Source organism: Larus michahellis, chromosome 24 (assembly GCF_964199755.1).
Source record: "Larus michahellis chromosome 24, bLarMic1.1, whole genome shotgun sequence".
NCBI classification, from domain to species: Eukaryota; Metazoa; Chordata; class Aves; order Charadriiformes; family Laridae; genus Larus; species Larus michahellis.
Genome location: NC_133919.1, coordinates 4,472,591 through 4,500,563, shown reverse-complemented (window position 1 = coordinate 4,500,563; position 27,973 = coordinate 4,472,591). Strand labels below are relative to the sequence as shown.

The 27,973-nt window shown below is 56.7% G+C and overlaps 2 protein-coding genes across 6 annotated transcripts; both read right to left on the bottom strand.

Annotated features, from left to right (window-relative positions):
- Positions 1–166: 166 nt before the first annotated feature.
- Positions 167–16,295, bottom strand: MCL1 (MCL1 apoptosis regulator, BCL2 family member). Of its 3 annotated transcripts, XR_012584544.1 has the most exons (6): positions 15,647–16,295; positions 13,549–13,796; positions 12,959–13,071; positions 2,059–2,241; positions 1,188–1,400; positions 167–551 (listed from the first exon to the last, which is right to left on the bottom strand). XR_012584544.1 is itself a non-coding variant. In XM_074566381.1 (4 exons), the coding sequence occupies exons 1-4, from the start codon at positions 16,251–16,253 to the stop codon at positions 12,818–12,820; spliced, it is 1,011 nt and encodes a 336-aa protein (XP_074422482.1). In that variant the 5' UTR covers positions 16,254–16,295; the 3' UTR covers positions 11,314–12,817. The 3 variants fall into 3 exon arrangements, 1 of the variants encoding a protein (XP_074422482.1); XR_012584545.1 differs by lacking the exon at positions 1,188–1,400 and having other exon boundaries at positions 178–551; XM_074566381.1 differs by lacking the exons at positions 167–551; positions 1,188–1,400; positions 2,059–2,241 and adding an exon at positions 11,314–12,860.
- Positions 16,296–20,118: 3,823 nt separating this feature from the next.
- Positions 20,119–27,785, bottom strand: ENSA (endosulfine alpha). Of its 3 annotated transcripts, none has more exons than XM_074566395.1 (3): positions 27,575–27,785; positions 24,376–24,501; positions 20,119–22,534 (listed from the first exon to the last, which is right to left on the bottom strand). In XM_074566395.1, exons 1-3 carry the CDS (start codon positions 27,629–27,631, stop codon positions 22,364–22,366), a joined length of 354 nt encoding a protein of 117 aa, XP_074422496.1. In that variant the 5' UTR covers positions 27,632–27,785; the 3' UTR covers positions 20,119–22,363. The 3 variants fall into 3 exon arrangements, with proteins under 3 accessions (XP_074422496.1, XP_074422495.1, XP_074422497.1); XM_074566394.1 differs by lacking the exon at positions 27,575–27,785 and adding an exon at positions 27,410–27,568 and having other exon boundaries at positions 21,178–22,534; XM_074566396.1 differs by lacking the exon at positions 27,575–27,785 and adding an exon at positions 24,708–24,935 and having other exon boundaries at positions 21,178–22,534.
- Between the last annotated feature and the right edge of the window lie 188 nt (positions 27,786–27,973).

Sequence of the window (27,973 nt, the reverse complement as noted above, 5' to 3'; positions counted from 1 at the left end):
ACATCTATTTTGACACTAATATCTTTTTATAAATACATTGTTTAAAATATTTTTATATTCTAGGATCTTTTATATAACACGGAAGCACAGAATCATAGAATCCTCAGACATAGAGGTTTTTATTTTGAACTTATTTTACATACATAATATTATTTATCAGTATATATATTTCTCATATATAAATGAGAGATTGTTCTCTATTTCAGTGCCTCACGCCCATAGTTACAGGTTTTCACATTTTTTAATGCATCCCAAGATTTTCAGATGTTTTGGGGCTGTGAACCACCTCTTTTGGGAGACCCTCACGTAACCCCACGTCCCCCACTCACCTGCTCCTCCGCCACATCATCGCTGCCCCAATGACATCGAGGTACCCCAAATGACATCATCGCAACCCTGAGACACACAGACATCCTTCTATTCACTCCAAAAAAATGCCCAAAACACCCAGACTCAGGGCTGGCCCCTTCCCCTCAGGGAGGCTCCGCCACCGGCTGCAAACCTGGGCTGGGGCATCTCTCGAGCAGCACGAGACGCCTACAACGAGGCACCTGGAAAACAAAAATCCCCAATTATAGCTCAGCATCTTAAAAAGTAGCCCAGAAGGGAGTAGAGGAATTCTGTCAGACCGAGGGACTGGACAGGAGCTGAGCTACGGGAGGATTCTGGGGAAACAGCTCAGCTCCAAACACAGCACAGCCTGCAAAAGCCAGCGCCAGCTCAACTCTTAAAGCCAGGATTAAGTCTAATTGCTACCATTTTGAACACGCTCTTAGCATAACAGTAAACCTTCTCACTGGTGTTGGGAAATGCCTTGTCCCTTCCCTTTCGGTGAAAAGGTGTGCGTTAGGTTTATATACACCGAATAAAAATACTTACGCTATAAAAGTATTTGACTTTCTTCAGGCACTAATTTCACTTGCACAGCTGAGAATTGATACCATAACACTATCTCTCTCCAAAATACATAGTTATAATTGGACTACAAGGTTTTTTGTGTGCTACGCAACAAGGAGGGACATCTGGCCAGCGACACTGCCCGAGAGAGATGCTACTGGGCTGCCGGGGAAACACGCCACTGAAAGCCAGACAGAAATAAAGTACTTTAGAGCAAGCTGTCTAAATATCAGGGGCAAAAAAAATCCATTGCATTCAGTTGCCTCTTTTTAAAGCGTTAGAGCAAATACCTTCCTCCATCTCTGGGGCACCTTGTGGCACTTCCTCTCTCTTTCCCTCTCTCTCATCCCATTCGAGCCCCCATTGGTCTCTGCTCCGCAGCTTCTTTATCCTCGTCTCTGCATCCAGGGGGTCCCCACTCACTTCCTCGCTCATCTCTCCTTTGCCGAGATGCTCTGTCAAGCTCCAGTGCTCCCAGAGCATTTGGCAGGAGCTGGTGTCCCCTGGGAGGGGGAAGCAGGTGTAATGGGGGTCCCAGTGGGATGTGGGGGGGTACCAGGGGGGACTCCAACGGATCCCAGAGGGTTCTGGGGTGTCCTGGGGGGGACCCAGGGGATTCTGGTGTGTTCTGGAGGGGTGTGTGGGAGGGTCCCAGGGGGAACGTGGCGGGTTCCAGAAGGCTCAACGGAGTCTTGAGGGAACACAACAGGTCCCAGGGGGATCCTGGAGGGCCCTGGGGGGGCTGTCAGGGGGTGGGGTCCCAGAGGGACGTGGCGGGTACCAGCAGGCGCTCCAGGGGGTGCCAGAGGGCTCTGGCGTGTCCTGGGGGGCTCCAGGGGGGATCTGTGGGGTCCTGGAGGGGGTGTGGGAAGGTCCTAGAGGGGTCCTGGGGAGAATGTGGGGGATCCCAGAAGGCTCCAGGGAACCCTGAGGGGAACATGAGAGGTCCTAGATGGTCCCGGATAGTCCCAGAAGCGTCCTGGGAGAAGATGAAGCAGGACATCCCGCAGAGCTCTTGTGGGGGGGCAGGGGGTCCCAGGAGATTCTAGGGGGTCTCAGGGGGATCCTGGGGGGGTTGGGAGATCCCAGAAGGTATCAGAGGGCTCTGGGGGGTCCCAGACTGTCTCAGGGAGCTCTGGAGGGGTCCCAGCATCCCCATACCTGTGACATGGATGGCGACGGCACAGGCCCCCGATGAACAACTGGTGAGGGGGCCGCCTGCGCTGGGGGCGGAAACATGCCAGTCATGGGGGACATTCCCTTGAAGACGAAGACAATGACCTCGGAGAAGGTGCTGAGCCTCTCGCAGACCCTCCGGTACAGCTCACTGTAGGACTCCTTGTCCTGCAGGACGGGACACGGTGGAGGGTCACAGGGACCCCCAAACACTGGAGAATGCCTCGACCCTCCCCTCCCACCCCCAGCCCTGCCCCCCATCACCCCTTAGCCCATACCCCTCTCCCCATCACAGCCCCTCTCCAACTCGGCACCCACTTCAGGCCACAGCCCCCTCCCCAAACGCAGGGCTCCCCCAGCACAGTCCTCCCACCCACCCAGCACCCCCTCAGACCTCCCCGTTTGCCCCCAATACACTTTCAGGACCCCCCTCCCCACTGCCCGGGCCCCCTCAGCCCCCCCGTTCCCCCAGCCCCCCTCAAGGTCCCCCCTTGAAAGAGATCCCCAAAAGCAGCAGCTGAAAGGGGCCCAGGGAAGAGGGACACATTTTGCAGAGAAGGGGAGGCAAAAGACCCATGGCCCAGCTTGCAGCACCCCAAAACCAACAGCATTGCCTTCGCCAATTCCACGGGAGCTGCATTTGTCCCAGAGCAGGACAAGCAGGTCCACAGCAAAGCCTAGGGGTCCTGGGAGGAGTCTCAAGCTCTTCTGGCGTCATATTTCTTTAGAGCTTTCTCCCTGCCTTCCCAGAAAAAGCTTTCCCTGTGCTGGAGATCAGGCTCCAATGGGAAAGAAACAGGCTTGTTTCTGCTGCTTTCCCCTGACATGGACCAGGCTGGATGGGTTGCGACAGGCACAGGACTAGTTACGGGTGCACCATGCAGCTTCTTCTAGCAACCATATTTCAGCTGAGCTGCCCTGAAACGCGTAAGAGTGAAGCAGACTGAGTCTCCCCCACAGTCTTTGCCTGCATACGATTTATCATTTGGGCATGTCCCACTGGCTTTGGGACAGACAGATAGACTCAAAACACAAACAAAAGCACCAGCATAACCCCTGAACTTGAAGTTCATCTTCAATAAAGAAACCCAGTCCTTGAATTTATCGGCTTTCCAAGAACCAAGGTGTGCTGCAGGGAGCTCCTCTACACCTCCAGGAGCCTTGCAGGAGGATACACAGTACCATCGCAGAAGGACCAAAAAAAAAAAAAAAAGAGAGAAGAAAAGCTTATTCTATTTTTCACACAGGCTGACTTTCTATGAGGAATTTGTAAGCTTGGAATGAAGAAAAAGAGCCTGTATGTGTTCAGCTACTGCACTGAGGGGAAGTTATGTTACTGTCTTCTCTTGTCCTTTTCTGAATTTCTGATTCTTGGGATGCTGATTTTCCTTCTGCCTTTTCAATTCTTATTCTGCTTTCGGCATGAGCTTCAGTTCTTACCTTCTGTTGCAAGAGCTCTGAATGTGGCAATGAAGACTGCCTAAACGATGAAGTCCCAAGGACGAGAGGCTTGCCATGAAAGCGGCTCAAGACACCCAAGCCCAATTACCTACGAAGCCCCTTCTGCAACTACAGAGGGGGTCAGCTCATGGGAAAAACCACGATGGCATGATGTGGCAACTCAAAGACCAAAAATGGACACCTTATGGCTACAGAAACTGGTGCTAAAAAAACAATAGACCAACAAGGACAAGAGAGTATAACTGCCATGACTGATACCAAAGCAAGCCTCATTGGACAGTTAAGGAAAACAAGCAAAACTGGGATAACAGAGAAGGCTTGCGTGGCCAGGGACTGCAATAAAGAAAAGACGCCTGGACGGAGACTATTAAGAGCGGGGATAATGTACATACTCTTCTCCGAGAAATTCCTGGGAAGACTGCGCCAGAAATCTGCAATGGACATAAGCACCTTGTTGATGCTTCTAAGTAGCGGTGACCATGACATCCGAACGAATGGTGAAGGGATGGATATGAAAATTAAGTCAGGGAATGTGGTGACTAAAAGGCACAAGGGAGCACAGACCTCAGAGTTCCAGACAGTATATTTTAAAGTACACCTCACGTACCAAATGAGCAATGGGTACCGTCACCTCCGTGGCCTGCTTTGTACGGCTGATCCTCCTACCTCCCCCGCCCTTGGTGTCTCTGAGCCATAGTTCTGACAGTTTCCTACGCTCGCACCTAAGCCATGATATGTCCCTATTAAAATAGCCTTAACCCACCCTTAACCCCTCCACTACCGTTTAACTCCAAACAGCCCGTCCTCCTCTTCGGCTCTGTCATTGCCGGAGCTCCTACCTCGGGACCTCCTGCAGGGATGAGACCCATCTGACAGTCAGTGCCGTGCACGGCGACAGAGGCCCGGACGGTTGACACTGCGTTTCTCGTAACCTCATTGTACCTCGTATTGGCTGCAGAGCAACTCAAACAGAACAAATCTCATTGACGGCGGAATCCGACTGCAAAACCAACCTGAGGACAACTGACGAACCCGCTTCCCCTTCCCAACCATCCCTTGGTCCCAAAACTTTAGAAACCCCTTCTCTTCTTCTGAAAAGTCGGGGAAGAAACCCCACTCCTTCCTGACAGCTCCTTGCCCTGTATTTGCACCCCTGTGTCCGTCTTCCGAGCCCTGCCCTGCTCCCGCAGGTACCTCCAGTCCTCCCACATCCCCTGGGCTCTGGGCTCTGCTACGGGCCTACACAGTAAGTGAATGTGAGACACTTACAGCCTGGGAGGGGCCTGCTGCAGGCTGCAACGGAACGACATGGTACCTTATGGGCGACTGGGAAAGGCGACAAGCTGTTCCATGCCCTGAAAAACACTAGGCCTGCTGCTTTCCCGAGAAATGCTGAAACTCCTGATACAGAGGGATACAAGATGCTCCCTAACAACCTGCTAGAACTTACTATCAGTCCTATAGACAAAGATGTCAACAACTTTAACAATATCCAACAGAAACAGTGAAAAAAATCAAGGTTCCTTCTACAGTAAACTCAGAAATGCCGAAAAACCACAATGCACCTAAAATAAAATTAAACAAAAACAAGAACGCAGAATATTAAACTGCCTTGCGACTCCTGAACTCCCCATATACAACCACTGACCCAAGAACAAGCCGTGCACAACAAACGTACTTTCTGCTATAGATGCTGCTCAACCTTGACTCACCCCGAAGCTCCTGCCTCAGACCGACAGACGGACGGACGGACACCTCGGCCCCTCTGTGCCTCAGAACGCGGCTGCCTGTGGCTCGGCCAGCTCAGACCGCGGGTGCCCAAAGGAGCGGAGCACCCAGCCCAAAGCGGCCCCCCAGCAGAGCCACAGGGAGCGGTGGCGGGTGTTCTGCTCTGTGAGACACACCAAACAAAGACAAGGACCTTTACTAGAAACTGTGATTTTCTTTTGCTACAGCTTTGTCTGTCACACCAGCCGTGCGACCAGGTCGGTAGTTAAACTTCGTTTTACTGAGACAAACACAAACTTGTATTTAAATAGATAAAATTAGCTTAAGATCATACTAATCCACGTGGGAAAGTACTTCATTCAATGCAATAGCAACATTATTAGCAGAAATTATGTGTTTTAGCTTCCTATTGAAGAAACCAGACACTATGAGGTTATGATTCATTTCTAGCAATACCAGAGATATTTCCTAACTTCTACCAGAGCTACGTTCTGGATAGGACTGAACAACAAAGCAGAACTAGATCCCACATGAATCCCTTCCCAAACTTATCTTTGGTTGTAAAGAGAATTATTTACTGTAAATCACCAACAACTCTGAGTCACTGACCCTCCTTGATGGTCTCTCTAAGTCCCTTAACAGAAATAGACAAGGCCCACCCCAAAAAGCATAGAAATACAAGAAATGCATCTCATAGGAGGACTACAAAGGCAAGAGAAGTCTCTTGCCTTCTCTGAAAAACCCAAGAGGAGATCTGAGCTAACAAGAGATATCTTTGGGGTACCAGGGACTGAAGAGAAGCATATTATAAGCCACAGAAACGAAAAGACAGCTCTGGAGCACAAAGAAGCCCTCAGAAAAGGTTCTGACAGAACAGGAGACATCATCACAGGGATTAGAGGGGTCCTGAGGAGGCCAAGAGAGCAAAGAAGTCCTGAGGATACAATGAGGAACTCAAAAGGGAATTTAACAAAGTACAGATGCCCTCGGGGGGCTGAGGACTGAATGGAGGCACATCAAAAAGATGAGAGGACAAAAAGACTGACCTGGTTAACAGATACGGAGTCAGGAAGGGTTCTGAGGAAAAAGGGGATGAAAAACCCCCTCCTGAGCTAAAATAGGTCTCTGAGGCACTGGGGATGTCTCAGAAGAGCTCAGGAAAGGCTGCAGAGGATTCTTGAGGGAGGGCAGAGAGACCAAAGAAGCCTCAGAGACAACAACAAGGAACTCTGAAGGGGATTTCAACAAAGTACAGGTGTCATCAGGGGGCAGGGGCCAAATGGAGGTACCCTAAATGGCAAAGAGGGGACGGAACAGAGAAATCCTAGATAGCATAGAGGACAAAATGTTTTGGGTCTCCAAGAAGGCATTAGGAATGGTTCTGAGGGAGCAAGAGGGCTCCAGAGTGTACTACAGAGGTGAAGGAGGGCTGTAGTGCGAAAGGAAGGTCTACGGGAGGCATCGTGAAAGATGAGAGCAGCCCTGAGGAGAAGGACTTGGGGGTGCTGGTGGGTGAGAAGCTCAACATGAGCCGGCAATGTACACTCACAGCCCAGAAAGCCAACGGCATCCTGGGCTGCATCAATAGAAGCGTGGCCAGCAGGGCAAGGGAGTTGATTCTGCCCCTCTGCTCCGCTCTGGTGAGACCCCACCTGGAGTACTGTGCCCAGCTCTGGAGTCCTCAGCACAAGAAGGACATGGAGCTGTTGGAACGGGTCCAGTGGAGGGCCACAAAGATGATCAGAGGGTTGGAGCACCTCTCCCTTGAGGACAGGCTGAGAGAGTTGGGGCTGTTCAGCCTGGAGAAGAGAAGGCTCCAGGGACACCTTATGGCAGCCTTCCAGTACCTGAAGGGGGCTACAGGGAAGCTGGGGAGGGACTCTGGAGCAGGGAGTGTTATGACAGGATGAGGGGTAATGGTTTTAAACTGAAAGAGGGTAGATTTAGATTGGATATCAGGAAGAAATTCCTTGCTGTGAGGGTGGTGAGCCCCTGGCCCAGGTTGCCCAGAGAAGCTGTGGCTGCCCCATCCCTGGAGGGGTTCAAGGCCAGGCTGGGTGAGGCTTTGATGGTCTGGTGGGAGGTGTCCCTGCCCATGGCTGGGGGGTTGGAGCTAGATGATCTTTAAGGTCCCTTCCAACCCGAACCATTCTGTGATTCTATGATTCTATGTTCCCTATGGCTTTTGCCAGGCTTTGCAAGTGGGCCCTGGTGGGTACACCGGAGCGGAGGAACGCAGCCCCCTGAAGCAGCCCCCAGCCCTGCAGCCCTGCACCACCCTGCCACCTCTCCTGATGGTTCATCACCACCTGAGTCCCTGCGGCTGGCCATGGAGTCCCCTGCGTCCCCTGTTCCACAGGTGCTTGGCTGTGGGGTGCCCTGTGTCCCCCATCACTGTGGATCCCCCTACGGGGTCCCCCCCTGTGTCCCCCACCCCCATACAACCCAAACCACCAGGTCCTCCCCATCTCCCCAGCCCCATGTCCTCTCACCCCGCCCCATGATCAGGGTAGTCCCCACGTCCCCACAGTGCTCCCGAGCGTACTGGAGGGTACTCAGGCATGGGACACGCAGTGCCTGACACCCAAGAAGACCCTCAGCACCCTCTGTGCCCCCACCTCAAAACCAGCACCAAGCACTCCTGCAACACCCACGCCTGCACCCTGGAGCTTGGGAAGGGGCTGGGTTGGGGCAGGCTGGGGGCCGGGGTGCCAGGACACTGTGGCCCCCAGTGCCCCATCCCCCATTGTCCTCCCACCAGCAAAGAGCTGCAGGGACACACATTGTGCGGGGGTGGCCCAAGCCTGGCTCTGCATCTGCTGCGCCGCCTGTGCCCATAACCCAGCCCTGACACCCCTGGCCCAAAGGCCCGCAGGACCCCGCAGCCACTCCTGGCCCACAGGACGCCTCCGGGAGGAGGGCAGCCACGTGGGGCAGATTAATTTAGTGTCCCCATCTGCTTCCCACAGGGATGTGTCACATGTGCCCCCATCAGGGGACATTGTCCTGCTCAGGGACACCCCAGTGCCTGTTCCCTGCACCTCCCCTGGGTACCCCATGGGACACATGCGTCCATGTGGGGCACACGGGGCACCCCCCCAGTGGGGTGTGGGGCTGTGGCTGAGCCAAGTGGGACAGGGCCACGCAGCGGCACCAGCCACAGGGCTGCCAGCAGCATGCCAGGTGTGGGGCTGGGTGCTGGCGGCGGAGCTGGGTGCTGCTGGAACACCGTGTCCTGACAGCACATTCCTGCCTGAGTCACTGCCGGCTCCTGCCTGGGCAGGTCTGTGGCCACAGCCCCACAGCAGCCCCGCTCCACCCCAGCCCTGCCGTGGGGCCAGCCCCACACGCACACTCAAACCCCCCCACCCCAGTCAGTGCACATACACACGTATAAGTGCCCACACGCCCATTCACCCCGACGCCCCCCCATCTTATAAACCCTGTAACCGCAGTGTCCCCCTACAGCCTGCGCACCCCCTCTGCCCTACACACACGCTTACAGCCCCCATGTCCCGTGTCCCCAAGGCCCCACAAACACCCCCGTATCCCACACTCACACTGTTTACACCTCATACCCCAACACACCCTTCATCACCCCCATGCCGGGGGGCACTGAGGCCTCCAGGCAAGAGGGGAGGCCTCCGTGAGGGCAGCCCAGGGCCGGGGATGGCAGGGATACGTGAGTCCTCCCACCCCAGTGTCACCCCAGGGGCCAGGAGGGGGATGGGCCACACCGGACGCCTGGGTTCCTGGAAGAGGCCCACGTGACTTCCCCATATGCTATTAGCGGCCCGTGTTGCTGGGCAGAGCTTTGCCGGGCGGCCGGAACCCAAGGGTGCCCCCCAACACCCTGAGAGCGGCCCAGGCCCTGGCTCAGCCTGGGCAGGGGACAGAGCCCACCAACGGCCACCCTCCGTGCCCTGGGAGGGTGGGGTGGGGCCCCAGGCCACCCTTCCGCTGTGTGTTGGGGGGGCTGAGGCCTGTCAGGCTCATTACAGGAGTGCAGTGACGCACACCCCACCCGCTGAAAGCAACAACCAAATACTTGCCATCTCAGCCCAAACGAGTCACCCACCCCCACACCCCGTGGCCTCCCCCTCGGGACACCCCCCTGACAATCCCAGGGAGCTCGGATGGTGGGGGGGATGTTCCCAGCACCCACCTGTGGCCACCCGGATGACCCCAGGGCCAGCTCCAGGAAGCCCCTCTCCCCCTAAAGCCTCTCCCTTTCAAGGACCTGTCCCTGCCCAGCCCCTCTGACTCAGATCCCAGAGGCTCCCCATGGACCCAGCCCCAAACCGCCTCCCCCCCCCTCCCCATGGGAGGGGGCTGCAGCCCGCTGGGTGCCCAGGCAGGTTGTGAGAGGAAGCACTGTGCCAGCAAGACAGGGGAGCAGCCCCCCGACCCCCTGGAACCCCCCCGAGAGCAAAGGGACATCTGGGGCAACAGCAGCCCAGGCTCCTATTGCAAGAAATCACATGAAATATTTATTATCTGAGACCCCAACACAGGATTAGGGCCACTGAGCCAGAAATGGGCAGGGATTGGGGCTTTTTCACAGGCCAGGGGACTTTTTGTATTTGCATGTGCCCCCACCCACACAAGGATGTCAACGCCGCTGGCTTTCGGAGGATGAAGGCAGCAGGGCCAGATCCTGCTCCGCCCTGCTGGGTGCAGAGGCACGGGAGGGAGTGGCATTGCTCCCCCAACACCTCCCCTCCTGCCCCCCATCCCAGGCCAAGGGGGACCCCAACACAGCCAGGGGGGGTGCTGAAGATCCCCCTAACCTGCAGCGCCCCACACACACAGTCAGGCACAGCAAATGCTTTAATTCCCCCCACACACACCCTCTCTTATTTACACAAACAGTTCAGAGAAATCGAAGCCGGTTTCTGCGAAAAGCCCTGGCTGGGGCGGAAGAGGAAGCCCCCAGTTTATCGGCAGCAAGCCAGGCGTTATCAGGCTGCGGCTTCCAGGAAGCACCAGCAGCCCTGACACTCCCCCACCCTCCCCAGCACCTTTGCATATTTCCACAGCAAAGGCCCAGCTTTGCATGAGGGCCCCACTGCAGCCCAGGGGACCAAACGGGACCAAAATAGCTCAGAAAGACACAGCATTTTTAAAGAAAAAAAAAAAAAACCCACACACCAAAACCACATTTTGCAATATTGCATAGCAGGTCTGAGTTGCCAACTTGTTTTTGGTAGCGAGGGCCCCACCAGCACCACAGGAAGCTGCTGCCTCGCCCCATCTGCAGCAAGGTTTGACAGCCCACAGGGCTGGAGCCACCACAGTTTTTGGGGCAGGGAAGTACTTCGCTCCCCAGTGGAGGGATTTTCCAGCTGCAGCTCCCACAGCAGAGCTGGTCATGGCAAGAGGAAGCTGTTCATCAAAGCGCTGCCCATGCGAGGTCTGGACATAGCCATGCTGCGCCCTCCAGCCCTGGGCGGGCCGTGCACTTCCTCCATCCCCAGCCTGCAGGAATTGAAACTCAGGGGCCACAGGATCCCCCTGAAGAGGCCACAGCAACTGCAACACCAGCTTGCTCTGCCCAGGCAGGAGGGACAAGTACTAGACAACAAAGAGCGCGTCTCCCCCTCTCACAAGAGAGGAGGAGCAGAGCTCACCCCTGGGCTGGGAGAAGGTCCCCTTCTCGTCGAGCCTGGGGGTCCCCGCCTTGCTGACCCAGAGGGTGACGAGCCCCAGCCACAGGCAGCCAGAGCTGCAGCATGCTTCAGGCACCGCAAGAAGAGTGGTTTCAGAGTGTGCAGGCACTGAGCACAAGGCGCCTCGTGGACTTTCCCCACACACATAGACAGTGAAGAAAAAGAGCATCTCAGCATGGAGCAGCTCTGGGGAGCCCCAACGGGTGACACAAGACATCCAGAGCAGTTTTCCACAGCCTGCAGAAGCTTTCTAATAAAGCAAGAGGCTGCACGGTGCCCACAGGCAGCATACATGTGAACAGGCCCCCACCAGCAAAGCAGAGCAGGAACGTTTAGCACATCAGCATCTCGTTGCAGGAATGGCAAGTTTTATACTACAGGATTGAGAACAAAGACATTTATTGAAAAAACTAAGTGCCTGTTGACCAAACAAGCAGGCCTGACAATAGCACCATCTTTCAGCTCTCCACTTTGGTTTCCGTAGGGCATCACTCAGGCTGCAGGTCAAGCACTGTGGATGAGGATGTTCCTCGCTGTGTGGGACCCGGTCCCACAGAGTGGAGCTCCCCGAGAACCAACCAGTCCACAGTTGGAGGGCACAAGGCAGATGAGCGCTGGAAGCCCACCAAGAAGCAACACTACCAGCTGGAGACCATGGACCAAGGCCAGGGCTGGCACTGACAGACTTGCACAAGCCGTAGATCCGAGCTGGTGAGTTTTATTCTGCTCCAGAACAGTTACATTCAAAGATCAGCTTCGTTCAACACGCGGCTTAGAGGATCAGAATGAGGGGAAGACAAGGAAGTGACTGATACCAACTTCCACAGCTCCCCACCCACTGCAAGGGCTAGAATAACCAAGAAGATTAAAACAAACAGAAACATCAACGGTTGCCAGCAAGCCGTGGGCACAATGAGAGTCTGCCAGGCCAATGATCCTCGTTACAATCCCTGGCAATGTTGCTCAAGTACATCAGAGAAAGGCTCGTTTGGAGTCAAGGCAGGAGAAGGCTTCGCCACAAAAATGCTACTTCACTTGAGGAATGAAGTACAGTGCACCCATAAGCAGTTCAACATTCAAAATTCCTCCTTTTTGTATCATTAGCTCTGTAAAAATGTACATATTCTACAGATTTATAGATATTTACAAGTTCTCTACAGCCTCCCCACCCCATGTGGGGTTTTTACATACTTACACACTCCCTATTTTTAAACTGCCTGTGTGTGGTGAGACGTATCAGTGTAGCTGAGCTCAGCCAGACAGGCCAATGCAGATGCGCTGCAGCTGGCTGTGGTCACCACTCTGAGCCCCCACCTCTCCTCTCCCTGTTCAGTGACCAGGCTGAAGCCTTGCTGGCGGAAAAGGGGCCACGGGGGCTCCAGCGCCCACATTCCAGCAGCAGGGCACACATCTCAGCTGCCAGCGTGGCTCTACTGCTTCTGGAGGGCGGATGTGTGCAGAGCCAGCAGTGGCCAAAGACCTGCTGACCCGCACACCTCGCAGTAGGCGCAGGCTCACACAACACCAGCATTCAATGCTTCTGCTCCAACAGAAAAGCCACAAGCTTAGGCAGGACACCAGCACCACAAGCTACTATTTCCAGAACCCCACAACCACAACCCTGAAACATCTGCTCCATGCACAGGTGCCATGCCAAGCCCAGGAGGCTTCAGTCCAGACAACAGCTGCTGGTGCTCCCTGGCTTCCTGCTAAGCAGATTGGTTCTCTCCAGGATAGAACTGAAGCAGTCCACTTGAGCTTTCTGTCATCATCCTCTTGAAGGAAGCAGAATATCACTTCTTCCACTTTCTGTTCCCAAACCAATAAATTCTCATCAGTAGCCACAATCTGACTGGATCACACCTTCCTTCTTAGGAAAGGATTGCTCAGGGGATGCCTAGATATTCTCCTTGGGTCACTGAAGTCCAGCTTCATAAGAACGCACAGGAGGAAGCGATCAGCTCGCCAGCCCCAAACAGAGCCAGTCCACCCAGAGTTTTGTCCCTCTGCAGCATACCCTGGCTCACCGGATCATGTAGGCCAAGCTTGCTCCCAGTCCAGCCACGCCTGCAAACGCCATCAGTACATTTCTGATGCTGCCTTCCAGGTCCTCGACTCGAAAGAAGTCGACAAAGCCCTCCTAGGAGAAAGAAGGGAAAGTAATTTCCTGCCAGTCATCCTTTTTTGGCAGGAAGGCATGGAAAACCTTTTTTCCTGGCAGTGGGCTGGGGTACAGCCTGCCCAGCACATCCACTGAGTGCACTCCCCCAGATTCATTACAGCCACAGCCCACCCCGCAGAGGTAGCAATCAGCTGTGACCAGCTTCAAGCAAGCTCAGTGCACCTGGGATTGACTCAGCTTTGGGAATGCTGACCCCTCCACACTGCGGGGGGGGGCACATTTTTAGGTCAAGACTGCTTCAGGCAGCTCATAGCAACGAGCTCCTGAAACACCAGAACTCCAGCTAGGTGTGGCTTTTAAAAACTGGTTTTAACTGGAGCAGTGAGTCATCTCTGTGCTTTGCTGACACACATGGTCGTCAGTGAAACGCCACAGAAATAGGAAAATATTAGACTGTTCTGAAACACTCAGTGTTCAGGACAGGCAGTGACTCACCCAGCCTCCCTGGCTCATCAGCCACTCGCGCTTAGATGAGACAAGCGCATCTGTGATGATCCCCGCCAGCGAGCTGATGCACTTCTCCTGGTTTATGCTTTTCAGGTGTTTCGCAACAAAGGCACCAAAGGAGATGAGTGTCACCACTCTACCCCAATTTGTTACTCCATCACTGAACACGTGGGCAGCCACTTCACATACTGACTGCAGATCTTCCTCTTTCTGGATTTTCAGCTTCCGCAGCATTCCTGCAAAGAGATGCTGGTTTAGAGGCAGGCATGCACATGACATCAAATACCCTGCAAGGCCACCAGGGAGAAGACGCAGCCCCAACACTCCAGGTCCAAAAGGTGTAAGAGTCACTGCCAAGTACCAGTGATGGAGAGCAAGCACCTGCCTGCTCTGCAGATAGCTCAGCTGCTCACGCTCGCCTGGGCCAGACAAAAAAAAAAATAAAAAAACAAAACCCATAACCCATTTCTAGTTCCTTCCTCCCCACCTCAGACACAGCTGCCGCCTCTGTGCATGTCACACTCTGCTATCTCACAAGGGCTTTAAAGCCCCACAACATCAGAACCATAGCCTAGAAGTCATTTTGCAGCCTGAAGTGAGCCCTGCCCCTCAAGCCAAAATGGAGGACAGTCACCTACGGCCAGGCAGACACGTCGTCCTTTTATTAATGTGATTTTAGTGACTGGAACAACTGAACTCCCCAGTCTGACCTGCAGTGCCACCTCATGAATAAGCAAACAAGACAAGCCTTTATGAAACTGAAAGGCATTGCTTGTTGTTGCTCAAACTAACAGGAAGCCTTCCTGAAGCCAGTTCCTTTTCTGTACACACGAAGGTAACCGTCCCTACAGAAGCCTCAAATACCAATGCCAACTCACATTGGCCTAAACGTTCCTTCCAAGTGTGGCTCATTCAATGAGCATGTCCATGAATTTGGCCAGGGTAACTGAACCCAGTCTTTTGCATCAGCACAGCTAAGGACAAAAGGCAGTTTCTACTGAAGACTTTTGTGTCCAAAAAAAAAAAAAGTGGAACATCCTCTTGCAAAGGAACGCATTTCACCATATGGTGTCTCATGAGGAGATGCAGACACTACCCTTCTGTGCTGGCACCAGCCTGAGCTGGGATCAGATGCAGTGTGATGAGCCAAAAGCAGTCCCAGCACAAGCCCCACAGCCAGCCCCACTACCCTGATGGCTCAGGCTAGCTGCAAAACAACTTGTTTCCGAGTTAAATGAAACCAGGTCAAAACTGTCAGTTCTCACTTCCAGTCTGTTCCCAGGACACTCTGCGGCAAGGACATCTGCTCTTCCAAGCCCAGGGTTCAAGTTTCTATGGCTATTCTAGGACTCATCAGAAGTGGGCAAAAAACACTAAAATACATCCGGGAGAATTTCTCCCCCAGAAACTCCATTCCACCTGAGCCAGGGGTGTGATGAGTTTAAAGTCCTGAGCTAACTAATATTTGTCCGCTTGGGGTTATTTGCATATAGTCATGCTGAGCAAAGCAGGGCACAAGGAGGAACCGAGGCTAATCTGTAACTAGATTATCTCCTCTGCACACGTTACCAGTGGTTTTTCCACCTCCCAGCTGAACAAAGTTCAGTTTCATTTTTAATCACTTCTCGGCTCTTTTAACTCCCTCGAAACCAGGGCCACATCCCATCCAGTAAATGACCCGGCCGAAAGCTCAGCCCCCCGCACTCCCCCCGCTGGGGAGGAGGGGCGCAGAGGCCCTGCTCCAGCCCCGAGGGCCGGCTCCGGTCTAGGCCTCTCCCAGCCCCAGCCCTGCAGCCCACCCACCTCGAGGGCCCACACGCGCGGCAGAGGGAGCAGACGTGGGGGCTGGAACTGCCGGGAACCCGCATCCCTGCGCCCCCCTCTCTCTTCTAGGGGCAAGGCCCTCGGACCCCGCACTAGGACGGGGGGCTGCAGCTCGCCTCCAAAGGAGGGCAAGCGGACCTCAGGCCGGCCCGCGGCCTCCCGACCGCTCGTCCCGGCGGGCCCGCAACAGAGCCCGAGGCGCCCCCATCCCACACACCGTCCACTCCCCACCCCCACCGGCGCAGAGCCAGCCGCCACCCACCCTGGAAGGCGAGCTCGTGTTTCTGCAGGACGCCGTCGCCGACCCTCCGCAGCGTCTCCAGCGCCTTCTCCATCACGGCGTCGCCCGATCCGCCGGGCCGTCCGGGCCCACCCAGCAGCCCCGGGAATAGCTTCTTCGCGGGGGGCTGGGCCTCGCCCGCTGCCTCCCGCAGGTAGCGGCTGATAAGCTCCAGTGAGTCCTGCCGCAGCCCGTCGGGGGGCCCGGACGGCGTGCTGGGCAGCGAGTCCCCGACGGGGCCGCGCTCGGCCTCGGGCTCGCAGCCGTCCAGCTCCTCCTCGGGCCGCCACAGCGCGCCGGGCCGCGCCGCGAGGGGCAGCGCCGCGCGGGGGGCCGCGCCGCAGCCAATCAGCGCGCGGGGGGCCGCGGCCGGGCCAATCAGCGCGCGGGGGGGGTCAGGGCGGCCAGCGGCGCCCCAGGCCCCCACGGAGCCAATCAGGGCTCGCGGTACCTCAGCGGCGGCGGGAGTCCCAGCGGGTGGCGGCGGGGCCGAGTCTCCCCCCGGCGAGGTATGCGCCAGGGCCGGGCTGCTGCCGCCGCCACAGCAGAGGTTGAAGCCGATAACGGCGTTCCGCCGCACAGCAAACATGGCGACCAACTCCCAGCTCTGTAGGTGCGACCGTCGCTGCCGTTTATATGGTGGAGATGACGTCCGGGGCGAGGTTCCGCTTCCGGACGCACTTCCGGCCTGGCCCCTTGGGGGCGGGAGCCACGCCTCGGCTGGGCGTGTCGTTTTGGGCTGGAAAAGGGTGAAAGAGGCGCTCGTGTCCCCCGGCTTTATCTGGATCTTGTTGCGGTCCCACGGCGTCGATGCGGGCCCGCCACTCCCCCGCCCCGTGCTACCCCGTCCCTTCTCGGTACCCTATAGCAGCCCCCCAGGGGTGCGGGGCTGCAGTGTCCCATGTCCCGCTGGCAAAGCTGGGCCCCACCACGGCCCCCCCAGGACTAGACACGCAGTCCTCGCAGCCGGCACCGTTATCCGAGGGGCTGCGTGTCCCTCCCCTGCCTCAGCCCCTGTTTTCTTTCTGGGTTTTTTTGCAGTACGAGGCATCCCCGGCGAGGCCGTCAGCAGGCTGCCAGCAGGACTGAAGCCCTGGCACATGCAGGGAGCCAGGATGCCCTTGCTGGCGTACACCAAAAGGGCTGCTTGGAAGTGGGGAGCGTGGTGTGGTCTGGGGAGACTCCCCCGCAGTGCTGCCTCCAGCTCTAGGACCTCGGCGGCCTCAGCACAGGAGAGACACGGAGCTGTTGGAGCGGGGCCGGAGGAGGCCCCGGAGATGCTGGGAGGGCTGGAGCCCCTCTGCTGGGAGGACAGGCTGAGAGAGCTGGGGGGGGTCAGCCTGGAGAAGAGAAGGCTCCAGGGAGACCTTACTGCAGCCTTTCAGTGCTTATAAGAAAGATGGAGACAGAGTTTTTAGCAGGGCCTGTTGCGCAAGGACAAGGGGGAATGGTTGTAAACTAAAAGGGGAGATTCAGACTAAATATAAGGAAGAAATTTGTTACACTGAGGGTGGTGAGACACTGGCCCAGGTTTCCCAGAGAGATGGTGGATGCCCCATCCCTGGAGACATTCCAGATCAGGTTGGACTGGGCTCTGAGCAACCTGGTCTGGATGAAGATGTCCCTGACCGTGGCGGGGGGAGTGTCATGGTTTAACACCAGCCAGCAGCTGGGACCACACAGCTGTTTGCTCAGCCCCCCTGGCCCCCAAGAAGGGTAGGGAGTAAAGGAAGGGAAAGGAAAAAAAACCTTGTGGGTTGAGATAACGACGGTTTAATAGAACAGTATCAGATAAGGAAAATAACAATAATAATAATGGCACAAGTCACTCACGGCCCGGTGAATTAGCACTGTCCCAAGCCGTGATCACAAGTACCCACCCCCTGGCCAAGCCCCATTTCTATACCGAGCATGACGTCTGTGGTACGGAACGTTCCATCGTTCTGTCTAGGCTTCTCAGTTTCTACAGGAAGCTGAAAAAAGGTCCTTGAAAACTATAAACATCACCTGGCAACAATTAAAACAATAAGTTTTATTGACATTCATATCAAATCTGAAACACAACCACCACTAGAAAGAAAATTAACCCTGTCCCAGCTAAAATCAGGATGGGGGTTGGACTAGATGACCTTCAAAGGTCCCTTCCAACCATTCTATGATTCCACGGCACTTCCCACCCACTCGTCGTTTTACCTGGATCTGTCTGGTTAAAGCCCCCTCCGACTTTGGCTCGCTCAGCTGGACATTCATGGGGAACTGCCCCATTTCTTCCGGTCACGGGTGGGTTGCCTCACAATTTCCCCCATTACTCAAAACCTCCCTGCACCCGCCGGCCCCATGAGGGCTGGGGCATCACAGAGCAGGGCAGCACCCCGTGCCCGGATCTGCCCAGGAGGCAGTCGTGACTGGTGGGTGCCCTGGGAGGCTGGACCTGCTCCTCTGTCACCCATCACACCCAGGGGCACTTTGGCCAGTCTCGGCATCATTGGGGTACCGGCTCTCAATTCTGGTTTTCCCTGGCCACAGGCCCCTCCTTCACCTGATGCCCTCCAAATCTGCTCTGGTTTGGACAAAAACCGCGATGCTCTGTGCAGCAGGACCCACCCCAGCCTCAGGGCCTTTATGTGCCTAACCAGACTCAAGACACTGGAAATTGGGGTTTGGCGCCCCCAGAAATCCCCCCCTCCCCTTCCCCGGTCTGAAGGCAGGAAAGGGTTTCCTCACAGGCCGCAGCGGAGCCCCAGCCCCACCAGGGAAGGTGACGTCATCCCCGCGTCACCTGGCTGAGGCACCACAGTGTCACCAAACCCACACGATGAGAGCGAGACACTGGGGCAGGGGCCACAGCGGGGGGAGGTTCTGGTTTCCCCGCTTGGCGCAGGCGTGTGGGCTCACTGCTGAGCCCTGAACCAAAGGCACAGCCAGCAGGGCCTCAAGGGCAGGCGATCCTGGTGCCTTGGGATTTGGGGGGTGGGGGGAACCCCAGATGTGTGGGAACAGCAGCACGGCTCCTCAGATGGGTCTTTCCACTCCAGGGAGGCAGTGAGGGCACAGGGAGCTGCCACCGTGAAGGAGCCGCTCTCTGGTCAGCGTTTCTGGGGACAGAAACTGCAGCAAACCCAAGCCTCTGTCACCATCCCGAGCATCACCGTGCACCAGCAGGAACAGCACAGGAGGAAGCTGCGGTGAGCACAGGGCACAGCCCCATCCTGAGCGCCACAAAGCGCTCTTCCCCCAGATCTTGCAAGAAACAGGGACGTGCATCCACCCGGGGTGCCCCTTCAGATCCTCGCCAGCTCCTTTCCCAGCTGCCACCCCACACCCCAGCGTGAGAGCGGGACTGGGTTGCGCTGGGGTCCAGCAAGACGAAACACCCTCAAAATCCTTCCTGTGGCCCCCAGGAATGCATCCTTGTCAGGAAGCGAATTCTTGGCACAGGGAGCAATAACAGAGGCAAGCTCAGCTTGCTCCAGCAGCTTGGGGCAGCGCCCAGCACATAGTTCCCCAGCACTGCCAAGCTTAAAGCACAAACAAACATCGGCACATACTTGGCATCAAGCTGGAACAACGTGTCCCTGTGCAAACACCCAGCCCTGGCCCCCACTGTGGAGTGGGCTTGAGGGGCTGCGAAATGGCCAGCTCGGGGGTGGAAGACACAGCAAAGAGGCTTCAGGCAGCCCCAGGGAGAGTCACTGCGTTCCTCTGAAGAGCGGCCCATCCTGGTGACACCATCAGCCAGGCTGTCACACCCCAGGGAGGAAAGGTGTAATGTCAAGGCTGAACACCCCGGAGTTAAAGCCTCCAGGACAGCTGACAGTGGCGAGAGCGAGCTACAGCAGGAGCATGTCACTGTGGGGCAGTCCTGATCCGTGGGGAGGGCACCAGGAGCCCCTGCCCCACAGCATGGAGCGGGGCAGGGATTTGTTAATGGCAGGAAGATAGACACCACCTCCCCCTGTGCTCCCCCCTCCCCGAGTCTCTCAGCTGCAAGCCAAGGTGGCTGCTGTGGCTGCACAACAGGATGGATTCCATGTTCGCCCCCCACTCCCCAGCTCACCCACATCCGATGCACCCCATGGTGCCATCGCTGAGCAATGGCCCCCGTACGCCCCACACCCACCCAACACACACCTTCTTGCCCCACCCACAGCCCAGAGCCCTCTGTTGCCAGCCCAGGGCTGGGGGTAGAATGGAAGTAACCCCGCTCCACGGCTGAACCGTTGTACAGAATTGCTCTCGCTAGTTCTCATCCTGTGTTGTCACGATCGCTTCCCCCTCCTGTGCAAGCATGCCTGGCATTTCCGGAAAACTGGGGGAAGATCTGGTTCCAGAGCTGTCCCCTCCCCCCAGCACAGGGGCAGCCCCCAAGCTGCAATGCCCCTTTGCATTCTTCACTATATTTCCTGGGGTTTTTTTTTTAAACAAAAAGCAAGCATAGCACTCTAGAAGAGAGATGAACATGTAAAAAATTATATATATTTTTATATATATGATTTATATCTATTTACAACATGGCTGGGACAGACAGCAGAACATCCAAGGAGGTTGCACAGCCACAGCCAGTGCTGCCCCAGCCAGGTCATACAGGGTTGGGAAAGGCAACAGAGACCGAAGCACGGACCCATGGTTACAAGCGGGCAGCCCCCAATCCCGCTACGCTCCTTGCCCGCTCCACAAAGAGAAAACTATCCTCTGCAGCCACGGGGCTGGCAACAGAGCCCCTGGCTCATGGTGCCCTGATGAGTGGAGCCGTGGCTGGCTTGCTCCGAACCACCCGAAGGCAGACGCAAGCATTCCAGCACACCCCTGGCAAACACTCTCCTGGAAAGCAACACCATATTCCTCGCTCCAGCCAGCAGCAGGAAAGCAAAGGCCCGAGTCAGCCAGCCAAGAACACACGTAAGGAAAGCTGTGCCCATGCAGCGCATTGCCTGTTGCCTCCCTGCCTTGGCTTCTCCTGACCTGATGGGAATCCCCAAAAGAAAAGAAGAAAAAACAGAAGAAAAAAAGAAAATAAGGGAAAAAAACTAAAAAAAAAAGGAAAAAGGAAAAAAAGAGGGAAAGAAGGGGAAGAAGGGAAAGGGGGGAAAGAAAAGGAGAAAAGAGAAAAGAGAAAAAAAGAAAAAAGGGTGAAAAGAGGAAAAAGGGAAAAAGGAAATAAAGAAAAAAATGAAATAAAGAAAAAAATGAAATAAAGAAAAAAAGGGAAAAAAAAGAAAAAAGGAAAAAAGAAAAGACATCCCCTCAACTTCCTTTCGCCCACACGCCTTCAAAACCAGGCCTAAACCAGGCCCGTTCAGGGCTGCCCCGGCACAGGCACGCTGAGCCCCTCCGCTGCACAGGACAGGAGGCCGCCTCACCTCCGCTGCATGAGGAGCGGACAGTACATGCACCGAGCACGCGCATCATGTTGCATACTGCAGCCATCACAGCCGTGGTTTGGGGGCGGGGGTGTGTGTGTGTGTGTGTGTGTTTGTTTGGGGTTTTTTTTGTTTTGTTTTTTGGGTTTTTTTCAGGCCTGGAACAAATAAAAGGCAAGAAGAAAAAAAAAGGTAGAAAGAAATCCAAGTTTGGGGTGCCTGACACTGTGAACACAGGTTTGCCTCTACGCTCCTCTCTTCCTAATCTCCATGCTCTCTGTCTCTGGTGCTTTTTTTCCTTCCAGGGTGGTTATTCCCAGTCCTGCCTCTCTCCCTCTGGAGACAGGCTCCAACGGCTCACATCCATCTCTCCAGCTGCTGACAGCCCCCATTTTGCAAGCGACAACGTCTGGGCATCAGGCGGGGGCTGCATGCGACCGGAGAGGGCTCTGCCCGCCTGGCCACACTCCGCTCTGTGCCAAGCTGCCGGCGGGATTCGGCTCACCACCTTTTGCTGCCTACCTGGCAGCAGGGAGAGGAGCCATCTCTCCCCGTTGCCAAGGCAGACAGCCTCGCCGGCTAGAAGTGACCAGGGAGAGGGAAGCTGCCCCCAAACCCTCTGGGGCAGCTGCAAGCCTCACACTGCATCCCTCCAGCACAGCCGCACTCGGATATCCCCGAAATAGCAAACGCCTCGTCACTGCTCCAAGCCACCAGGACCATTTCAAACACTGCCCAGCGCCTCTCTCGCAGCCGCTGGACGTGTCATCCCCTCCTGCGAGCTCAGCTGCTTTGTGGAAGCAGGGGCAGATCCCAGGGGACAGCCAGCCATGGATTTTTTTGCATATCAGCTAATTTCTTCCCTTAGAAGCTCTAACATACATACCTAACTAAACTTCCAGATCACGTATCACACATTTTGCCCAGCCAGTTCTTCCTCTGCAGACACCTGATGCCTGAAAAGCATCCACATGCCACAGCCCTGAGCTCTCCCCTCCTACCCAGCGCCAAGCAAAGAGCAGTTTCTCCCACAGATGCTCGACTCCCCCAGCGAGGAGGCAGCGCTTCAGTGGCTCTGCAAGCGAGGATGGTTTCAAACAGCAGGAAAATTAAGGCAGCAAACTGACTCGCTAAAAGGAACGGCCTGATCAAATCTGCCCGGGCATCCCAGGCTACTGACACCTCTCACTCGCCTTCTCGGTTTTGGTGTGTGTTTGCTGCAAATACTCAAATAACTATGTGGATTCTGGTGCTCCTGTCCCTATGGTACAGTGAAGTTCAATCCATTTAGCCAAAAGGAAAAAAGAAAACAGGAAAAAACCTAGCCTGCGAGTGCAGGCTACCCTGCCAGCTTGCTGGTTACAAGGGAGGATTTTCTCTGCGGGAGGTCCTGCGGTGTGGGGATGTGGTCTCCTGTCACCAGGTTCTTGTCTGGCCCCGCACTTGGCAACTGCTTGTTCTTCATCTTTGCCTTGGCCATGTTGTAGTCACCAGAATCGAAGTATTTTTGCTGAAAGAGGGAGAGGAGCTTGGGTTACTTTGATTTGCAGGAGTGTGGGGACATAGCAGAGATACAGACACCTGGCCACAAATACGATCCTTTAAGGAGCTGCTGGGGTTGCTCAAAACCACGCCACAAAAATATCACATAGGGGAAATTCCAAGCAAGGGAGCCTGGCCTGATTTAAAAAGCCTTTAGTACCCACCCACAATCCCCAGAGCGACCCGACCTGCCCCAGCTGGAAGAAGCTTTGCCCCACAGCAGCTGCCTGTCTGACTCCAGACACCAGGGCGCATTTTCTCCCTTTGACCCACCTCTGGGTGTTTGCAGCCTGTGAACTTGCGCTGCTTGGCGTGGCGCTTGCTGGGTAAAGGCCAGGTTTGTCCTGCTCTGCCCTTGCACCACACTCAGCGTGACAGGGACTCAGTCACAGTCCAGACACTCCAGACAGCCAAATGCAGGCACAGCCACGTCAGCAGATGCCTCCAGGAGGAGGCTCCGCTGCAGTGGCAAAGCCAGGGGACGTTTGCTGATTGATAGTTTGTTCTGGTTCGGTGAACAGATGAGCTGCTGTGACAGAGGCAGGATGTTCTCCCCAGGGAGCACAGCCTGGCCAGTGCCAAGACCTTTGATGAACTCCCCAGGCTCCCAACAGCCAAAATGATGCAGGGAACTGCCTGCGAAGATGTGGCCAGAGGCCACAGCAACACCAACCCACGGTCCAAAGGGCATTTTGTTCCCTTATCACCACAGGACTCTGTGCTCCTTCCTGGTGCTGTTTCACCCCCCCGCAGTGGTGTGGGAAACGCTGAATACCAAAGCAGAGCTCGTGCCAGTGCTACAGACAGGGCTCTGCTGGGCACAAGGAGCTCTGAAGAGCCCGGTTCTGCCCTCATGCACCTTCAGAACCAATGAGCCCCATCCCAACAAAAAGCCCTTCCCTGCTTCAGCACCAAGCCATTAAACAACCCTCCTTTCTGCGCTTGCTCTAGTTGGTGCCTAAAAAGGCCCAGTGACCATGTCAACAGTGAGAGCGAGTGCACACAGCGGCTGCTCGGGCAGAGGGGACAGCCGTCAATATAAGCTGGAAGGAAAGTGGCAGGACAGAGCCAAACCCTGGGCAGTGTGACACAGAGACACCGTGTGTTCAGAGCTGGGGAAGGCACACGGCCACTGACTACCAGCAGCTCAGGAAGGATTTATGTTTTCTGCCCCAGCCTCCATGAGGAGAGCCAGCAGTGACAACCCAAGCAGGCTACGGATGGCTCTCGGAGAGGGATTTAATTACACTTACAGGGAGCAGAGTGTCAGAGGGTTGGCGTTTCACACTGGTGCCAGCAACGGAGATGCAGCCAAGCTGACTCACTGGCGTTCTCAGTGCCCTTTGCACCAGCCCAGAACCCAGGCAAAGTGCAGACCAGGGAGAAAAACTCAGGCCTGCGGCATCTCAGTAGCCCACTCAACCCCAGGGAGCACAGCGGCAGGCAGGGGGAGACTTATGCACTGGCTTCGCCTCTAGACTCCAGGTTTTGGGACAGGGTGTGGAGGACAGGGTGGGATCAACCACTAGAGGAGATACACAGAGCAAAACCACCTGAAGGTGGCGGCTTTTGGGTTCTGAGCAGGCACAAGCCCTTCTTGCTTGACCACAGCAGACCTCACGGCTTCAGGCTTGTGCCCACTGGGTGCCACGTCCAACACAGGCACTGAAAGGAGCCTGAACCATGGGTTTAACAGACTTTTTGGCCTGGGGAATTTTGGTGTGATTCTTCTGGCCTGGTTGGAGCGTGGCTGCCTGTGCCATTGAGGGAGGAGAGGATGCAGACAAGCCAGGGCTGAGAAATAAATACCCCCTTCTGCAGTCTCTTCATGAGGAAGTTGGAGCCTCCAGGCTTCTGGCCTAGGTTGGGGTATTTAGCCTTCAGTTTCGCCTCTTCTGCTCTCTCAGGGGTGACGGTTTCCTTCTCTTGTGTGTCCTAAAAATAAAAAAAACAAAAAAAGAGGAGGGTGGAAAGACCTTCAGCCCCACAGAAAACCACACCCCTGTGATGCTGTAGCACAATATTCAGCAGCACGTCCAAACCCCGGCGCCCGGCTCGCCAAGCAAGATGTGGTCCCCTGGAAAACCCAGATGCACTTGGAAAATATTATAAACGCCTTCCCAGACAGAAGCAGCTTTTACCTCCAGCACCTGTGGAAAGAGGCAGAGACCCTTCTGCCTGCTTTCTTCCCAGATGGGAGCTCCTGCAGGTGCTTGCGCTGACATTTTGCTTTGCAAATTGTGCTTAAAATGTCACCACATATCGCTGCTGGACAAGCGCCTTCCCCGGACCAGCATCAACAGACATCAGTCCAGAGCTGCCTGGCATGACGGGCTGTGGCAGCACACTGCGGTGCTGGGAGGGTTCAGCCTTGCTGCACCCCGTTGCAGTACAGCTGAGATGGAAGACACCCTTCTGCTCCAAAACCAATTTACTGGGAATTTATTGGGAATGACAACCGGCACAGGTAGCAAAGCAGCATTTTAGCACCTGTTTCACAGCCACAGGAGTTTCAGGATGCTCCAGGAAGCCACCCAGCCTGCTCGAAGCCTGGGACCCTTGGGGCCAATTGTGGCAGGTGCCTGGTTGTCACCTGGCACCTCTGCAGGAGCTCCGAGATCCACCCCTCCCCCCAGCCCAGCTATCAGCTGAGCAGCAATGCCCCACGGGGGGTTCCCAGTACAGGGCTTGGGATCTGTTCCCCAGCCACCAGCTTCTCTCTTTGGGGAGATGCATACCTCCCTCCAGGGAAGGACTGCAGGTCTGGGGACAGGAATTTGGTCTGGGGTGGGTAGGAGTCAGGGTCCCAGCAGGGCCTGGAGAGCCTCACCCATGGCAAGGCTGAGTCCTAGCTGGCCGCTGGCCCAGCTCCAATGGGAAGATGTCACTGCTGGCCACCTCCACCAGTGGCCACCTGGGGCCAAGCCACCGTATAAACCCGAGTTGCTGTTTCACAGGATGTTGGCAAGGGGTGGTTTTTCATCGCTGTCCCCTTTCCAGCAGGGACGATGTTGGCAGACTTGGTAGCAGCAGCTCTGCTCCTGCCAGCCTGGCAGCACCGACGGATGCTGTGCGCATCTTCTCCCCAGCGCTGAGGCCCTGAACGGCTCCCAGCCCAACGGAGACGGCCCGCTCCACGCAACCAGCACAGCAGAACGCAGCCACGACAAGCCTTTGCCCCATCCGTGAAGCTGGAAAGCTCTCAGTATCAGGCAGGACCAGCAAGCTGGCAGGATGCAGCCGGTGGAGGCTGGTGGGATGGGAGTCCGGGGCTCCCCAAGGACGAGGCACTGAAGCTCGGCCTGGTGGCATTATGGGGACGCGCTCCTGTGCATTCGACTGCCAGGACTTCCCTTCCCAGGTGGCCAAGAGCAGAGCTGGAGCCTGCAAGCCCCCAGGCTAGAAAGCATTGCCAGACTGCAGGAGGTTTCCAACACGATCCTTCACTGGTGCTGAGCCGGGGGAGCAGCTCTTCGCAGCACAGCTGCAGCCCTGCGGCCACAGAGGCTGTGAGAGCATGCCTGCAAAGGCTGCCGTGAAATGGCTCCTCAGCTGTGCCTCAAAAAGACAAAGCAAACCTGAGTTAATGGCAGCTCCCAACAGTCACAACTGGGACAACTGGAGCTGGCAGCAGCAGCGTGATGTGCAGGCTCAGCACATCCCACATCCCCAACCGCACAAGCTCCTCCTCACGCCCCCATCCATGGGGGTTCCCAGGGGATTGAAGGGAGAGTGAAGGCGGGGAAAGTGCTGAGAGTCTCGTCACGATCTTCAGCTTCTGCTTGCTGCACCCACGCACGGCCTGAAGGAGCCTGGCTCTTCTCACTCATCTCCATGACAGCTCCAGGAATAAGAGCCATGGCCAATGCATGCCACTCGGCCCTGCCCCAGAGCCAGGCACCCCACGAGCCCTAACACCAGATGGGTCGAGGGGGATTTTGGCAACAGGAGCTGAAGCTTTGCCCTTGCGGCCCTTCCATCATCTCAGCCTGCTCTCCTCAGTTCTTTATCTCCAAGTCTTCTTCCTCCCTGCCCGGCTGTAAATGCTACTGTCTGCCGCCACCCCATCCCTCCTGCACTGTCTGGTGTGCGCCGCTGCACCCTGCTGTTCGCCCACCTCACGGGCATCACTTCTCCTGCGGCACCCGGCAGGGCCAACGCCGCGGCGGCGTCCTTAACACCTGCCAGCGGATCCCGGGGCCGCCCACGGCAGCGCCTCCATGTCCCTCTCCCACGGAGGAGCGCCCATCGCCTCCTCCCGGTGCCCAAAAAGCAGCACATCTGCCTCCTATTCCTACCCCACCCCAGCGCTAAACTAACACCAGGGAAGGGGGAAACGCTGCGAGGCCGCGCTGGCGGCAGGGCAAGGGCTGAGAGCGGCCGCAGCAGGGGAAGGCAGCAGCTCTGCCGGGTCCCACGGATCGGGGTGGCGGGGGGTGAGGCCCGCGCCCGGGGACGCGGCAGCCGCTGGAGCCATCGCCCAGCCCGGCCCCCCGATGCCTGCAGGCAGCTCTGCCCCGCAGGGGCAGCCAACGAGCCGCAGCCAGGGCTGGTCGCCCCGCTCGGCCTCCGCGGAGACCCGAGGGGGGAAGCAGGGGAAGGGGCCGGGGGGGGGCAGGGAGGGCTGGAGCCAGCGCCGGTGTTCGCGGGGGCTGCGGCGCCCCGGCACGGCCCTGCTGGGGGAGCATCCGGGCCCGGACCCTCGGCAGCGGGGCGCATTCTCGCACCTCACGACCCCCCGCCGCCCCCCGGGACCCCCGGCCCCGCTACCCGTCATGCCGGTAACCCCCATCCAACCCCCAGCGTCCCACAAACCCCCACGCCGCCATCGAGCCCAAGTTACCCCCACCGGCGCTGCCGGAAGTCCAACCCCACTAGTCCCACAGCCAAAGAGAAACCGGCATTCATCAGAAGGACAAGAGAAGCAACCAATCGGCGCACAGGGCCGTGAAGAGCGACGCGCGGCTAAGCCAATGGGAGCCATCCGGGCCCGCCCCGGGGTTCCCACCTGTTTCTCCTGTCCTGTCTCCTCCGCGCGGGCGCCGGTACCGAGCGGGGCTGCCATGGCAGGGCAGGGCAGGGCAGGGCAGGGCAGGGCAGGGCAGGGCAGGGCAGGGCTGGCCTCCGCGCTCCCTCCAGCCCCGCGCTTCCTCCACTCCCTCCGGCCCCGCGCTCTGCTCCAAAATGGCCACTGCCGCCCCCTAACGCCTCAGCTGCCTGACGGACAGGCGCGCTGCCCAATGGGCACAGCGAGGCGACCGCGGTGACATCACACCCGACCAACCAGCGCCAGCGAGGGGCGGTCAGAGCGGCGGGGCGGCCCAATGGGAAGTGAGACAGCGCCGCGTGCCCTCCGCCTCCTCCCGAGGGGCGGGACTTGGGGCTGCGCCGCGGCCTCCCCCGCCCG

Excerpts from the sequence above, each read along its gene's own strand:
- MCL1 (XM_074566381.1), bottom strand. The coding sequence starts at position 16,253 with ATGTTTGCTGTGCGGCGGAACGCCGTTATCGGCTTCAACCTCTGCTGT. Across the intron at positions 13,797-15,646 it reads ACACGAGCTCGCCTTCCAGG|GAATGCTGCGGAAGCTGAAA; the intron begins GTGGGTGGCGGC and ends ATCTCTTTGCAG. Across the intron at positions 13,072-13,548 it reads TGATGAGCCAGGGAGGCTGG|GAGGGCTTTGTCGACTTCTT; the intron begins GTGAGTCACTGC and ends TCTTTCTCCTAG.
- ENSA (XM_074566394.1), bottom strand. The coding sequence starts at position 27,550 with ATGGCTCCCATTGGCTTAGCCGCGCGTCGCTCTTCACGGCCCTGTGCG. Across the intron at positions 24,502-27,409 it reads TTCCGGCAGCGCCGGTGGGG|GACACACAAGAGAAGGAAAC; the intron begins GTAACTTGGGCT and ends TTTTATTTTTAG. Across the intron at positions 22,535-24,375 it reads TGAAGAGACTGCAGAAGGGG|CAAAAATACTTCGATTCTGG; the intron begins GTATTTATTTCT and ends TCCCTCTTTCAG.